This window comes from Bufo gargarizans, chromosome 1 (genome assembly GCF_014858855.1).
Source record: "Bufo gargarizans isolate SCDJY-AF-19 chromosome 1, ASM1485885v1, whole genome shotgun sequence".
In the NCBI taxonomy this organism is placed as follows: domain Eukaryota; kingdom Metazoa; phylum Chordata; class Amphibia; order Anura; family Bufonidae; genus Bufo; species Bufo gargarizans.
The window spans coordinates 721,477,154-721,494,202 of NC_058080.1; the positions used below are offsets into that span (position 1 = coordinate 721,477,154).

At 43.7% G+C, this 17,049-nt stretch overlaps 1 protein-coding gene across 10 annotated transcripts in view; it reads left to right on the forward strand.

Annotated features, from left to right (window-relative positions):
• The window catches only part of TCF4 (transcription factor 4), a 374,657-nt gene that overhangs the window by 75,396 nt on the left and 282,212 nt on the right, over positions 1-17,049 (forward strand). For all 10 annotated transcript variants that reach the window (XM_044276370.1, XM_044276361.1, XM_044276362.1 and 7 more), the window contains exon 3: positions 14,610-14,671. In XM_044276370.1, coding sequence (XP_044132305.1) covers positions 14,610-14,671 — 62 coding nt within the window. The remainder of the gene's footprint in view (positions 1-14,609; positions 14,672-17,049) is intronic.

Here is a 17,049-nt window from a genome sequence, read left to right on the forward strand (position 1 = left end):
ACGGCTGGGGAAGTTCTCCTGAGAAGTGTTTTTGCTTTATATTTTACATTACGACTGCGGAGCGACTTATTTTATTACCACATTGTTAAATCACATCAGGAAAACTTGCTCCGCTTTTGTCATTTTGCGATCTCCGCTGCGCTGAGTTGTTGTCTTTGCTATGAAGCATCGTCGCGCTAACCTTTAAATGGAAATGCACCAGGGTTAGGTTTAATGTAATTTTAATAAGACTGGAATCATTTTGAAGTAGACTTAAATCATAACGCTAATCTCAGAAGACGTCTCGTTCAGCTGAGGAGGCCCGTAACACTCGTTAGTTCCTTTTCCAATGTTTGCATTTGATTTCTTTCTTGCTTTTTGTTTCAATTCAAAGATGATATCTTGTAATATTAACATCACAGCTATCAATCGGCACCTGAAATGCGTCAGCGAGGGTCTTGTCTTATTATCTTTTTGACTAATTCTTGAGATACACATTCCCTTTCTATAGCAGCTGTGTGTTGTGGAAGGTAAAACAGGAAAATCAGTCTGATGTAGAAAATGCTATAGCACTTAAATTTTTTTAACCCTTTGGCACCATCCTCTGTATATTTATGGCATAGGACTCCGGCCATCGATGACTAGTGCCATAAATGGGATGATGTTGGAACTGTGCCCACCCCAAGGGAGGACAATCAGCCTCCAACAGTAATGGCTGAGATCAGCATGTAAAAATATAAGGGAAGGCAACTCCCTTTGAGACCCCATATTGATCCCTGTGATAGGACGCAGGGACAAATAGTTAGATATGGCAGCTTTGGTTAAAGGGGTATTCCCATTGATAGAACATGCCACAAATGTCCAATGGCTGTAGGGTCCAGCTCTGATACCCACTACTATGTCAAGAATAGGGTGGGGGGCCAAAGAGAGCAAGCCACACATGCATGGCCACCCATTATTCACTGCTATGGGAGTTTCAAAAATAGCCAAGTACTGACTTGGTTATTTTTTGGAAGGCCCATAGCAGTTAAAAGAGCGGTGGCCACAGATGCGTGACATGTTCTCCATTTATTGCTATGGGACTTGGCTCGGCTATTTTGGAGTGGACGCATTGTGCGCTCTGTTCGAGGCAAGGTCTTGTACTTGAGATAGGAGCGGGTCCCAGAAGTGAAACCCTAATCTCTTGGACACTTACGACACATCCCTTTCGATATGTCAAAAGTATCCCATTTTATTATTATTATAATTTATTTACTTATATGGCGCATTACAGACATTATCATGTAAATGTAGGTGCCTATTAGGCCATTCCATGCCTGATAGGTGTCTGTCCGTTTTTCAGTAACAGGTGTAAAATAATGAAAGAAGAAATAGTCACTTTACCAATCTCTCCCGCTGGCCTCTGCTTATCCTGCTGCAGCAATAACGTGTCCGCATGGACATGTGACTCCTGCTGCCAATCACCGCCTGTGACAGTGACCTCTGTGATGTTGACACATCACCTCCATGTCACATGTCGACACCTTATCGCTGGAGCCGGAAAAATAGAGACAAGTGGGAAAACGGGAAGCATCAGAATCGGAGTGACAAGATTATTATTACTTCTTTTATTATTTTATATCATTCTTAGCACTCTTTTTTTTAATAAGTGGAATATAAGATGAGCTACGGCCTCAAGCCTGGATACAAGATGAGATATGGCCTCTAGCCTGGATACAAGATAAGATATGGCCTCTAGCCTGGATACAAGATGAGATACGGCCTCTAGCCTGGATACAAGATGAGATACGGCCTCTAGCCTGGATACAAGATAAGATATGGCCTCTAGCCTGGATACAAGATGACATACGGCCTCTAGCCTGGATACAAGATGACATACAGCCTCTAGCCTGGATAAAAGATGACATACGGCCTCTAGCCTGGATACAAGATGAGATACGGCCTCTAGCCTGGATACAAGATGAGATACGGCCTCTAGCCTGGATACAAGATGAGATACGGCCTCTAGCCTGGATACAAGATAAGATATGGCCTCTAGCCTGGATACAAGATGAGATACGGCCTCTAGCCTGGATACAAGATAAGATACTGCCTCTAGCCTGGATACAAGATGAGATACGGCCTCTAGCCTGGATACAAGATGAGATACGGCCTCTAGCCTGGATATAAGATGAGATACGGCCTCTAGCCTGGATACAAGATGAGAAACGGCCTCTAGCCTGGATACAAGATGAGATACGGCCTCTAGCCTGGATACAGGATGCGATACGGCCTCTAGCCTGGATGCAAGATGAGATACTGGCTTCTAGTCCTGGATACAAGATGAGATACGGCCTCTAGCCTGGATACAAGATGAGATACGGCCTCTAGCCTGGATACAGATGAGATATGGCCTCTAGCCTGGATACAAGATGAGATGCGGCCTCTAGCCTGGATACAAGATGAGATACGGCCTCTAGCCTGGATACAGATGAGATACGGCCTCTAGCCTGGATACAAGATGAGATACGGCCTCTGGCCTGGATACAAGATGAGATACGGCCTCTAGCCTGAATACAAGATGAGATACGGCCTCTAGCCTGGATACAAGATGAGATACGGCCTCTAGCCTGGATACAAGATGAGATACGGCCTCTAGCCTGGATACAAGATGAGATACGGCCTCTAGCCTGGATACAAGATGAGATACGGCCTCTAGCCTAGATACAAGATGAGATACGGCCTCTAGCCTGGATACAAGATGAGATACAGGCCTCTAGCCTGGATACAAGATGAGAAACAACGGCCTCTAGCCTGGATACAAGATGAGATACGGCCTCTAGCCTGGACACAAGATGAGAAACGACCTCTAGCCTGGACACAAGATCACATACGGTTGGGCATGAAGGCATACAGGTTTCTGGTATCCTGCGGCTGGGCCTGTAAATCCTGGACACTTGTAGGTTGCTAAAGCTAGTGTCTCAGCTGGTCCCATAAATGCTGGATTGGAGATAAATCTAGTGACCGGGCAGTCAAGGAAGTGTTGTAATCGGGAGGAGACATTCCTGGGAAACTCTTGCTGTGTGCGGGCGAGCATTATTCTGCTGAAAAATGCCAGCTGGAGGTCCTGCCATGAGATGAACACATGTGGTGGCAGGATGTCCCACACATATCGCTGAGTTGTTAGTGACCCTTCTATCACTACTGGGGGTGACGACTGTCATATGTGATCATCCCACCAGTAGTTGAGGGAAGTGAGTTGCTCCACAGCAAAGACAGGATTGAAGCTCTGAGGCCACATACAGGTGAAACTCGAAAAATTTGAATATCGTGCAAAAGTCCATTTATTTCAGTAATGTAGCTTAAAATTAGAATTTTGTGAAAATGTTCAATATTCTAGGTTCAAATTGTCAGACTCTAGTCAGCTAATTAATCCATACCCCCTGAGCAAGGGGTACCTGAGATCGTGACTCTGGGGTATCATAAGCTGTAAGCCATAATCATCCAAATTATAACAAATAAAGGCTTGAAATATCTCGCTTTGCATGTAATGAGTCTCATGTGTTAGTTTCACATTTTAAGTTGCATTACTGAAATAAATGAACTTTGCACAATATTCAAATTTTTCGAGTTTCACCTGTACTTGAGCCCGACCGTTGTGGGATCCTAATCAGAACCTGGATTTACCGCTAAAGACGATACGGTTCCAGTCCATAGCAGTCTAGGTTTCTGGTTCACAACATCACTGCAAAAGGTGATGGTAGATGGCTATAAATGGCGGGACATGTATTGGATAACATGACACCAAATTTCCTTCTGCTAAGCGCCTGGAAATGGTCCGGGCAGAGACAGGGTGTGTAAGTAAGGAGCCACCTGTGTCTGGATAGTGGACAGCAAAACCGTGGAAGCTGCTTGTGCTTGTCAGCTTATCAAAAGATATTTCTACTTGGTGGTCTGTCTGGGCCGCCTGGAGCCTGTTCACCGTGTGCACCCGCATGTAACCACAGCTCCCAACCCCACCTAACAGTGAGTTCAGAAAGTTCTAGATGGCAATTAATCAAAACGACCATCCTGCTTCTCTCAGTCCAATGATGCGTCCTCTCTCAAAGTCTGTCATCTGGACATAATGTCTTCAAGTGCGTGGTAGAGGTTTTTCTAGCAGTCAACCATCTCTCACCAAGATGTACACGATCCAAAAGTAGCCTCTGAGAGCCTTTTTATAGGGCAGTGAGAGAGCACTTTTATGGCCTTCGTATGGCAAGACCCAGTGTCTTATCAGACTACACTTCTAGTCATTTACATATCTGCCTGAGACATGCAGGGTGAGTTTTGCAGCAATCTGACTATCTGGTGCATTATGTATATATGAGATAAAACAAAAAGGTCAAAATTGCCTGTACCCTTTCTCAAGATGAGTCAGAAAATGAGAGCATTTACTACCTTCATTCAGAGGTACTAAAACCCGGCCATAGCTAGTCCTGCTGAGAAGTGAGTACAACTGTATCCAGTCTAGACAATGCTCTGTGAGCTAAACAGCCGGGACTCCAGACTGATACATTGTAACAAACTAGCACAGTTGTATCCAGTCTAGACAATGCTCTGTGAGCTAAACAGCCCGGACTCCAGACCGATACATTGTAACAAACTAGCAGAGAAGTATCCAGTCTAGACAATGCTATGTGAGCTAAACAGCCGGGACTCCAGACTGATACATTGTAACAAACTAGCACAGTTGTATCCAGTCTAGACAATGCTCTGTGAGCTAAACAGCCTGGACTCCAGACTGATACATTGTAACAAACTAGCACAGTTGTATCCAGTCTAGACAATGCTCTGTGAGCTAAACCGCCTGGACTCCAGACTGATACATTGTAACAAACTAGCACAGCTGTATCCAGTAGACAATGCTCTGTGAGCTAAACAGCCGGGACTCTAGACTGATACATTGTAACAAACTAGCACATCTGTATCCAGTCTAGACAATGCTCTGTGAGCTAAACAGCCCGGACTCCAGACTGATACATTGTAACAAACTAGTACAGTTGTATCCAGTCTAGGACAATGGCTCTGTGAGCTAAACAGCCCGGACTCCAGACTGATACATTGTAACAAACCAGCAGAGAGATCTGTGTAGCTGCTGCTGATGGATTTAGCTCACAGAGCATTGTCTTGGCAGATGACAGCCCATGGGGATGCTGCACGGGCAGTGATATGGGTGGACATCCAGCTATCCCTGTATGAGATATGAGGACGACTCAAAGACTTACCTGTTTAAAGAGAAGAAATTCTCTCTAAAAGAAGACGTGGGAGGAACAAGTGTGGTATCTTATGTAAAGTGTCCTGAAGGAGTCATTTTTTTGGTCGTTTCTGGGTGGGAAGATTAAATACAGCTGCCTGTTTTATTGTACGAGGATCCAAAAAAAAAAAAGTTCAATCCACCCTTGGCCGGTTTATTAAACGGTCGGATGTCTGACATAACACTCGGTGCGTTCGCTTCAAATACAATTTCTACTTGTTTGTGGCTTTCACAGAATCAATTGAAGCGGCGGTGTATGTATCTGGCAGCTGGCTCCGCTTTGAGGGGAGAAAAATCTAATGCTTTGTGTATAATCCCCTGAGCGAGCCGTAATAAACTGTTTATCAAATAAGTCGTCGATTTCTGCCACTTTAAAGCTGCTCACGAGCTGTTCCTGATTTAAACACTACAGTTTAATAAATCTATTCCCAGGGCAATGCCCTAAAGTATGGATCTGGTTGTGCTGCCTCCTGGATGATTTCTATGTAAAACTCTCAATATTCCTTCCCGTAATTCATTTATATATATAAAGATGTAGCAGAGCTAAAATGATCGCATCACTATTCTACTAAGGACAGTCAACTCTGCTACATCCACCTGTCTACTATCTATCTATCTAATATCTATCTATATTTTATCTATTGTCTATCTGCGGATGTTCTAAAAGATGTACAGTCTAGGCGCCTGCACAGGATTGAATTTCATAGATCACGAATAGGGATGAGCGAACTTGTGTTTTCAAGTCCGGCAGTCAAAGTTTGGGTCATCTAAGAATTCCGTTATGGATTCCGCTACCACGGACCATAATGATGAGCTACCAGAGAGCAAGGGGCCCATATACAATTCCTATATGGGGCCCCTCTGCTACCTGTGTCAGCCTCTGGTTCTGACTGCTGTAAACTCTGTTATTCCTAGAGAAGACCTTTAGGGAGTTCCCATCAGGGACCGTGGCCACTAACCAACCTTGTCCATATTCCTGCCTATGGACGAGGTGGGCCCCTCAGTCAGGACCCCCCTCTGACTGCTGTCTCCCTTGAATGGGCGCCATCCTCTTTGCAGCCACATGAAGCTTCTCCTCTGATACTCGCTGATCCATACGGTGACTTTATGTTGTCCACTTGGAAAATCCCTTTAAAACCTAATTCCATTGAAATCTAACTTCCGTCAAGTCCCGATAGTCCATTCACCAGGAAGCTGAGATATGAGGAGCTGTTTGCTGGGCAGATGTTGTGGCTCTCCCTGGGCCGCTCGTGACATGGAGCGAATCTTGTTGTCAAGTCATTTTCTTTCCCCGCCAATAAAAACTGCCTTTCTACAGGCTCAGAATGACCCCCAGCAAACAGCTACTCACATCTCAGCTTCCTGGGTTTGGGTTTGCTGCAGTCGGGTTTTGAGTGGAGTTAGATAAGGAGCCGTGCTTTCTCCTGGTCACTTTGTACAGTCCTGTAGCCCTTTTGCTTTGCATTTTGTATATTTTTTGTATTTTTGCGGTTTTGTGCCGCTCGGTAAAGGGCAGTGAAAGCGAAGCCTCCAATTAGCGAGGACTACATGTATCATTTCTCTGCGCTATGTCAACCGTCCTTAATTTCATTACTGACATGGAGATGGCTTTATCTGTCACTGTTAATTAGGGCGACTCGCTGATGCTGCGCAGACTAATAGAATGAGCTTTGCACGTGGACTGTCGTAATACGGAAAAACAAATAGTCACAACCTCTGCCGGAAAACAGATGAATAGGATGGAGACTGCGGTCCGGACTGTACGAGAGGCGCCTTAACTTAGTGTTTCTGTTCTGTTCTGCTGGGGGTTATAGTTAAAAAAAAAAAAAAAGATGCCATAATATGTCCGTAGACCCCAGTGCAGACTTATTGTCCGTACGGCAAATATTATGTTTGTGCCGACTCATCCCTGGCACTTTATTACAAGGCTTGTTCAGTGCTCTGTGTACCATCTAATTTCCTTTAAAGGGGTATTCCAGCTCCCAAAAAGTGTATATGCTGTAAAAAAAAATTAACAAAGAGAAAAGAGAAATGAACTTACAGATTGTCCGCTATTGCCCTTTCGATGGTGTCAGGGTCCTCTCTGTGCAGCGGGGAATCTGCCACCATTGCAGCGGCCATGGCGGGAAATCAGTGAGTATAAGGTCAGCGGGGGAGGAAAGTAGTAGCACTCACAGTTTGCTAATGTAATCCCTCGGAGACCAAAGCTCCACTTGTAGAGGAGGGATGTCCCACTTTCCTGACTGCCATCACTGTGTTCGGATCAGTTTGGAACAGGGGTGCAGCACCAATGAGGCCAGGTGAGGCAGCACCAGGTAGGGGCAAGAGAGGGGGGCAGTGGAAGGGCCATGTTCAATGAGCGCTTTAATTGTTAGGGGTTAGGTTAAGAAATTAGCATTAGGGAAGTTTTTGCTTAAGGCAGCAGAAAAGGTTTGGAAGCTGCGCAACACAATTCTGGTCTGGATAGCTGGCAGCCATGGTCCAAGTTCAGACCACAGCAGGCCAGTTGAGTAGTACACCTGACCTAAAAAATTTGCATTTCTGCTGCAGTTATTGGATAAGATATTGAACGGATCCAATACCAGCTGTCACCCAGCCTGCCCAGAAAAACAAAAAACATTTACCATATTTATCATCGTTAACTTTGCAGGATATCTTCCATCACATAATCAAATAGTCAGAATAATCAAAATCCTCATGCAGTAAGTCCCCAGCAACTTTCTTCTCTCCCATGACGGGGGCATTGGTTACCAGCCGCTCGACCCCTTACACCACACCTACCTGAACAGCTGCAACACCCAACTCATGTTGCCCCCCATCCCCCGGACCCCTTCTCCCCAATAAGACTCGGACAACAGGTTGGATTTAAATGGCCACAGCAGCCGTTTATTATAAAATAAATAAATAAATAAATAACCAATATATAACTTTATACCATTTTCCCCAAACCCCCCATACATATGCAACAGCATACACAACCTAATACAGACCTGATACAGACCCAAAACAACCGAGATTCCCCGCGAAGGGCCATCTTGCCTCCAGCCGTTGAACCCAGCTGAGAGGCACCAGTGATGGCCCCCCCAAATCCATCCACAATCGACTGGCCTCCATCCACCCCACTTGATATTAACTCCAACTCCAAGGACCTCCCCCCGCCACAGCCGCCATGACAGAATACTTAACCTCAACCCCCCACCTAACCCTATGCCACCCACAAGCCTCACTCAACCTGAATCCAAGATGCCAACGGTAACAAGGGAGGGTGGGCGGGTGCTGTCTTACCAGCAAAAAAGGCTACCCCCACTGGCTCTCCTACCTATTTAACCCCATACCCCCGCCCCCTTTATCTGAATTCCACCTATACTAAGCCCCGGGGATCTCCCTAAACCAAGCCCCCTTCATGGGCGCCTCCCCAAAAGGCTACGCCCCCCAATCCGGCTATTCTGGAGAAGTGGCATGGTGAACTTACAGTGAGCTCTTGCTTAAAGGGAAGGACATTGTTTAAAAAGAAAAGATAAAAAAAAATGAACATGTTGCCCCACACCATTTGTTTGGCAAAATATATGCCATTACCCCCTTCATGCCACTGGTGAGAAAAAGGGGTGTGCCATGGGCAGGGAGCGGGCATCGCCACGGGGCCGCCACAAAACTCCAGTTTTCAGGCATGAAGAAATACTTAAATCTACAGCAGCTAGGAGGGTGCCATAGGTTTGAGTACGTCGCATGGCAAGGCCATGAGATGCGCCAAATTTATGAGTGGCACACCCACCGTCAAGCAGCAAAGGGGGAATCAAGACTTTGGTGTCTCCATGGTAACAGACTACAAGCAAACCCTGTGTAGTTTGATCGTGAGAAAAAAAGCCATCCGTTGGTCCCCTGCTGCTAAGAAGTAGGTGACAGGTGCCAAGTGAAAGGAGCGGGGGGTGACTGTAGAATCAGACTACACAAGAGATTGTAGTCTGTTACCATGGAGACATATAGGTCTGCACTGGAGCTGTGGACACAAAATAGTAGGAGATTTAAATCCAGTTGTTCATTATAGATGCACCGGAACAATGAAAATGCTGGTTGTTCATGATTTCGGGACGGAATTACTCCATTCTTGCCCTATTTCACTTTGTTTTCCGTACAGCACATCATAGCTTTTCACAGAAGGAACGGTTTGTACATTTGTTGCTTCGCTGCACATTAGAAACAGAAGTAAACTGTGAGATCGCTGTCCGGTTCATAGAATGCCAAGTTCTGCGTAGTCAGTCAAACACTACATGTAGCAAGGTCTGTTTTCAGTTTTCACTCTCTCCCTCTTATGTTTTGTGCAACTTCCTCCTCTGCCAAGAAATGTAACCTTCACCATAACGAGCGCTCAAAACACGAGGCACCATCTTCAAAGAACAAGACAAAATTCACTTCCTCGGCCTGTGAATATTGCATCTTAGTCCTGATTTTAGCCACTGACATAACAAGGGTGTGACTAATGATACATTATGCTGATTAATTTCATAACATAGGGGTTGGTGGTCCACATTTCTGATACAGACCTCCAAATCATCTTCTTCCATGCAAGCTGCCGGATAAAACTATCTCTTTGGCTTTAAGAAGAGCTTAGTGAGGCGGATTTATCATTGAGTTCAATGTACAGTAGGCTGGATAAACTTGTATACAGTGAGCTCCACCTAGTGGCGGCTTCCGTCAGGCAGAATTTTCTCATCCAAGAGGTTTGAAGTTCCAGGTGAAATTGACTTGAATATATTGTATGTTCAGCCCAACCTTTAGGAAATCAGACTTTGTAATCTATAGTCTGCCAGCAAGTATTCGATTTCCTTGCAGCTCCCCCGCAGGAGAAATTAGGCATTGCACAAATCCAATCAGAATCACTGGATTGACTATGTAATTCCAGAATCTTCTGGGTCCTCCAAAGCAAGAGATGTTCTTCATGGCAGGGTTTTCTAACCAGGCACTTTTAAATGGAGTATATTATTACGAGCTCTCATAAAACTAAGGTAGGGGTTGTTCATTTCTTATATGAGGAACATTATTATAAACTAGACTTAATATTTGAAGCTATTTGATCTCTATAACAAAAAGTGAAATGACTGTACAACCCGTGTCGTCAACCAGTTGATCACAATCTATAGGAGATGGGTGTAGACTAGATAACAAGCTGGTCTACAGCATTGAGTGAGGTCACTGCTTACATGAGACCACCATCTCAATGCTCCTAGGAGGAAAGAAGGTGTCCCCCATGTATAGGACCTGCAGCCACCTCATCGCAGTCATGTAACTTGTCACTGGAAGAGCAGTGGGGACACCAGTGGCATAGTAAATTATAGCAATATGGTAGTGCTGTAAGTTAGGGACACTAGTGGTGATTTCAATGGGATCAGGATGGTGAATGGGGGGGCTGAGGTGGCACTGGTAATGGGGCTGTTATGGTGAATGGGGCACTGTGGTGGAAGTGTTAATGTGGACACCATTGTGTCTTTATTAATAGAGATACCCTGGTGGAACTGGTAATAGGGACAATTTGGTGGAAACTGATAATGGGTATGCTGCAGTGACACTAGGTTTGGGAGTACTTTTGAGGTCATTGAAAATGGGGGTAATTATAGCGTAAATTGATAATGGTGGTACTATGGAAAGACTGGGAATAAGGGTCACTTTGGCGGAAATTCATAGCGGTGGTACAATGATGATATTGGTAATGTGGGCCCTTTGGTGGAAATTCATTATAGAGGTTCTATAATGCCATTGTGGATGGGGATGCTTCAGTGAAAATTGATAATAGGGGGGGGGGGGGGGGACTATGATAAGACTGGTAATGGGGGCACTTTGGTGAAAATTGATAATGGGATACTATAGAAATGCTGGTGATGGGGGCCCATTAGTGGAAATTGATAATGGGGGTACTATGGAAACACTAGCAATGGGGAGACTGTGCTGGAAATTGATAATGGGTTACTATAGTGCCACTGGTATTGGGGGGGGGGGAGTTGGCTACTTTGGTAGCAATATTAAAGTAGAAGGAAAAAAGATAAAAAGACAAGAAAAAATGGATGCTTCAGGCACATATCAGGGGAGTCTGGGTGGTAAATCTGACAACCCACCTGGAAACTGTAGGTTTCACCCATCTATCTCCCAACGCAGATATCACAAAAAAATTTGGAAGTTACATTTTCTTTTTCTTGAATGCTTTTTAGGTGACATAGTTCTGTTTATATGACTAGGTGTTACTCCCCTTGAAGCACTAGGATCAAGCTGTGAGGGTGTGAACCTGTTAAGTCTATTGGCATGCAGTCGGTGCTGAGGTCACTCGGGCCCCCTCCCACCATGTACTAAAGCAATAGGTTGTCTTGCTTATTTTTTATTTTTTTGTCCTGGAGACGTTATTGCTCCAGTTGGTTTGTAGAGATTATATTATGATTGATTTTTGTCATCGCTTTTTTTTTTCCATCCGTGGTTTCAATCTTGGCAATTGACTTGCCGGCTTTGGTTATAGCCGGGGCTGACTGTATTTATTACATTGCCGAGCTAGGTGTATAGTGATCTGTGCTATAGGAGCAGTTACCTCTTACCTGACTGGAGACTAGTGACATCGCTGGGGCATTAGGCACTGGAGGCATCGCGCCTTGTTGCTCATTACCTTTTCTGTGCATCTTGTATATAGATAATATTCTTTACATTTTTGGAGTAGATCTGCAGCAAAAATGGCACATGTGCATCTGGCTGACATTCCATCCGTTTTTTTTCTTGTGTCCGAGATTCAAAAGACTTCTAGGAAACTGGGACTAGAGCGAGACCACCCAGCCATCACCGGATCACTGTTCCTTGGCTGCTGATACCCTCCTTGGTGCCATGGGTAGCTGCACAGTAAAATGAATAGGAGATCATGTAATACATAAGCTCTGGCTACACGAGGACCAAATACCTACATAAATATGCTTCAGATGAGATGGCTTTGGTTAAATCATATGATACTGATACGTACATACAAGTTAATATCCCTGGGTCACAGGGCAGCACCATTATCCTGCAGCACCCGGGGTTCAAATCCAACTGAATGGAACTCCTTCATGGAGCTGGTATATTCTGCTCATGTTTGCATGGGCAAGTAACCATAGGACCCTATAGTAGAACGAGTAATGGGGCCTCACTCCATCATGAACACCTTCAGTAGCAAATTCAAACTATGAAAAGCTTATGATTACTATCTTGGTCTCCCTAATGCACAGGGGTAATGCCATGTACAAGGATACTACTGTACATGCAGTGATGTCACAGTACTGGGATAATAAACACAGTGATGTCACGGTACAGGGATAATAAACACAGTGATGTCACAGTACAGGGATAATAAACACAGTGATGTCACAGCACATGGATAATAAACAGTGATCTCACAGTACAGGGATAATAAACACAGTGATGTCACAGTACAGGGATAATAAACATAGTGATGTCACAGTACAGGGATAATAAACACAGTGATGTCACAGCACATGGATAATAAACAGTGATCTCACAGTACAGGGATAATAAACACAGTGATGTCACAGTACAGGGATAATAAACACAGTGATGTCACAGTACAGGGACAATAAAGGCAGTGATGTCACAGTACAGGGATAATAAACACAGTGATGTCACAGTGCAGGGATAATAAACAGTGATCTCACAGTACAGGGATAATAAACACAGTGATGCCACAGCACAGGGATAATAAACACAGTGATGTCACAGTACAGGGACAATAAAGGCAGTGATGTCACAGTACAGGGATAATAAACACAGTGATGTCACAGTGCAGGGATAATAAACACAGTGATGTCACAGTGCAGGGATAATAAACACAGTGATGTCACAGTACAGGGATAATAAACACAGTGATGTCACAGTACAGGGATAATAAACACAGTGATGTCACAGTACAGGGATAATAAACACAGTGATGTCACAGTGCAGGGATAATACACAGTGATGTCACAGTACAGGGATAATATACACATTGATGTCACAGTACAGGGATAATAAGCACAGTGATGTCACAGTACAGGGATAATAAACACAGTGATGTCACAGTACAGGGATAATAAACACAGTGATGTCACAGTACAGGGACAATAAACACAGTGATGTCACAGTACAGAGATAATAAACACAGTGATGTCACGGTACAGGGATAATAAACACAGTGATGTCACAGTACAGAGATAATAAACACAGTGATGTCACAGTACAGGGATAATATACACAGTGATGTCACAGTACAGAGATAATCAACACAGTGATGTCACGGTACAGGGATAATAAACACAGTGATGTCACAGTACAGAGATAATAAACACAGTGATGTCACAGTACAGAGATAATAAACACAGTGATGTCACAGTACAGGGATAATAAACACAGTGATGTCACAGTACAGGGATAATAAACACAGTGATGTCACAGTGCAGGGATAATACACAGTGATGTCACAGTACAGGGATAATATACACATTGATGTCACAGTACAGGGATAATAAGCACAGTGATGTCACAGTACAGGGATAATAAACACAGTGATGTCACAGTACAGGGATAATATACACAGTGATGTCACAGTACAGAGATAATAAACACAGTGATGTCACGGTACAGGGATAATAAACACAGTGATGTCACAGTACAGAGATAATAAACACAGTGATGTCACAGTACAGAGATAATAAACAGTGATGTCACAGTACAGAGATAATAAACATAATGATGTCACAATAATGTACACTTTGGTATAAGAGAAATAAAAGCATATAATGATCTAACATACAGGACTAATGTACAGATGTTGAGATTATACACCCAGCAAGGGTAACCATTTGAGACCCATAGAAAAGTGGGACCACATTCAATTTTCCATTGTCCAAAGTCATCACTAGCTGCACATCCTGGAGACGGCTCTGTCTTCTACCCTGGTAGTTATGCCCATGGATTTTGGATCAGGGCCTCGGCACAAATACACAATCAGTCCCTTCACTAGCGACCTCATATTAGCTTTGTATGTATGTACTAAACTTTGACTACAACTTTTTGGCAACATTTTTTCTTAGGGTCTTAAAGGATTTACAGACTCTTATTGCTGAACCTTTTGGCTTCTTCGGGGCGCGGAAGAAATCAGCAGTGAATTTAAATGAGTTTCTTTAAGTAGATGGGTCAGATGTCTATTATCAATACTGTGCTGCTCTATGGGATTTTTAATTAACGCCAACAGCAGATTAGTTTGAAGCTTTAATTTATAATGCATATTGTGCGAAAAGCTCATTCACATGAAGTCAGAAGTTGTATTTAATTTTTATTTGTTTTCATTTTTCCCTAGATGTAGAAGACAGAGGTAACTCAGGTTCCTGGGGGAGCAGTGCACATCCGAGCCCGTCCCGGGTAAGTACCGGGGTGCGCCTCACACACTCAGGCCTATGGAAAGTCACTCATGATGCATAAATGTATCTGTTGTGTTCAATGTTAAAGTTCTGTCCTTTTGTGAAGTTCAGATTTGTATTATTATTTTTTTTATATTAAAACATGGCTACCTTATTCCAGACACTGCACCACACCTGTCTATGGGTTGTGTATGGTTTTGCAACTGTGCTCCATTGAGGCCAATACCTCACACAACCTGTTGACTTTTGTGGTGCCTTTTCTAGAATGAAGTGGCCATGTTTTGCTCATCCTGTACAACCCCTTATAAACTGAGGAAATGGCCAACCAATTAAACCAAATCAATAAGGTTTAGTCCGGTGTGACTGAAAGTTACACCTCTAAATCATTCTCTTATGGACGTCATGGAGGGGTATCTACAACTTGGGACCTGAGCAAGAAAAGCAAGCCGGTATACAACACCAGTTTCTACTCTGGTGGACCTAGAAAGTCTATATAGTGTATGGTTGACCACTAATTTGAATGGCAGACGAATAGGTCTACATTTCCCCTGCAATGGCCACAGGGTGAGGACCTCAGACTGTAGAGGAGCTGCTTTAGCTGACCATACCTGGGACATGAAAGGAACAAGGTGGTCACCAAGTAGCTCTGCAGGGGGCATGATGTATTTTTTTGACCCTATAGAGCTGCATGTCAGTAAGGGAAAACACAATTTTTTTAATTTTGCCCAAACTTTTTACTAACTCCAATGTACGACCCATCCAGGTTTGGAGAAGATATTATTGTTGGTGCATCATAGTTTTAAAGAGTCTGCTTTCTTCCAGACACAGCTCAGCTCCATTGAAATGAACTATACTCTTCTAAATTTTTGCAATTTTTTAAAATCTTTATACAGGGTTTTAACCACTATAGGAAATGATGGCATATTGCTAGGATCAATTGGTTGTAGTCTGACTGCCGATCCACAGTAAGGAGGGAGGGCAGCGCTAGGCTTTAAATTACCCCCATTATGTCTTTTATTTCCAGGATCAGCAAAGGTCCTAAAAGTTGGAGGCCCACCAATCATAATTTTACGGCAAATCTTAGCAATAGTCAATAACACTTTAAGATGGGGAATACAACTTTGTAAAGTATCTGTAACCACATTTTGCTTTACATTTTAGTGCATGTATATGAAAGGAGGTGTAAGTGTATGGATATCCAGTAAAGGACAAAAAGGCAAAACATTTCCTGGACAACAATTGAAGTCACGTTAGACCACATCACCCAACATCAGCATCAAACCTCCCGATCTCTCTTGTGAATCAATGGGCACAAATATTCCTGACATACTTCATAATTCAGGGGCATAGCTAGAGAGTGAACCCTATAGAAATCCACTTATTAACTGGGTTGGCCCTAAGTAGACAACTCCTTTTCAGCGTATGAACTTTACAGAGAGCGATCCCTTACTGTGGACTGCCAGAAGAGGGATCTAAGGACTAACTGTGATCATGTATTACAAAACCAACCAGAAGAGCTTCCCCAAATTCTCCCCATCACCCACGATAACCCTTCTAAAGGGGTTTTCAGTGACAGATATTAATGATAGCTAATCAATACCAGTTCAATGGTGATCCGAAACCTCCACAATCCGCTGTTTCAGGATAATGCTGGAAACTATACAGTGGATGGAGCCAAAAGCAGAAGGCTCTGTCCATCACATAGTAGCCATGTCAGGGTACTGCAGGTCAGCTGTTCAAGTGATTCAGAACTGCAGTAGGTGGCCTCCAGAAAGTACACGGTGGAGTCAGAACCTGTGTAGTTTTCTGTGGCTGCTCGAAACAGCCCGGGCTGTGGGGTGTCGGACACCCCACTGATCTATTCCATTGAAAAGTCATCAATATCTATATCCTGGAAAACTCCTTTTTGTCAAAATATATTATCAATGTGACCTATTATTTTTTTCCCACCACATTACTATGGTGCACTTTCTACAGCAAAAAATGAAACTCCATCTGTACAAAATTGTGAAAGATTGAAAATATCCAACAGATTTAAAAGAATGTGTCCTCCATCCCTTTCAAGCCAAAATGTTGGCCACGAGCCCAGTAGGTTTAACGGTACAACGTATGGGAATGTGTACTCTGGTCCTATAGGTTTTAGACTACATGGAGTCAGGCAGCTATTCAGCGAAGCCGAAATCTTAAGGGAAAGCAGCATGCTTGCTTGGGCAGAACTTCAGGGTCATTGTGAAATGACTGCATTTTGTGTTTTCCTGAAGGCACACATGACATATGGTTGCTTTGAGTCAAACCATAAGTCTGGGTTCTGTTATGACTTCCTTTGATCTTGTGATAGCATCTGATACCTGCCCACTCATTTTTACTGGTAACAGTAGT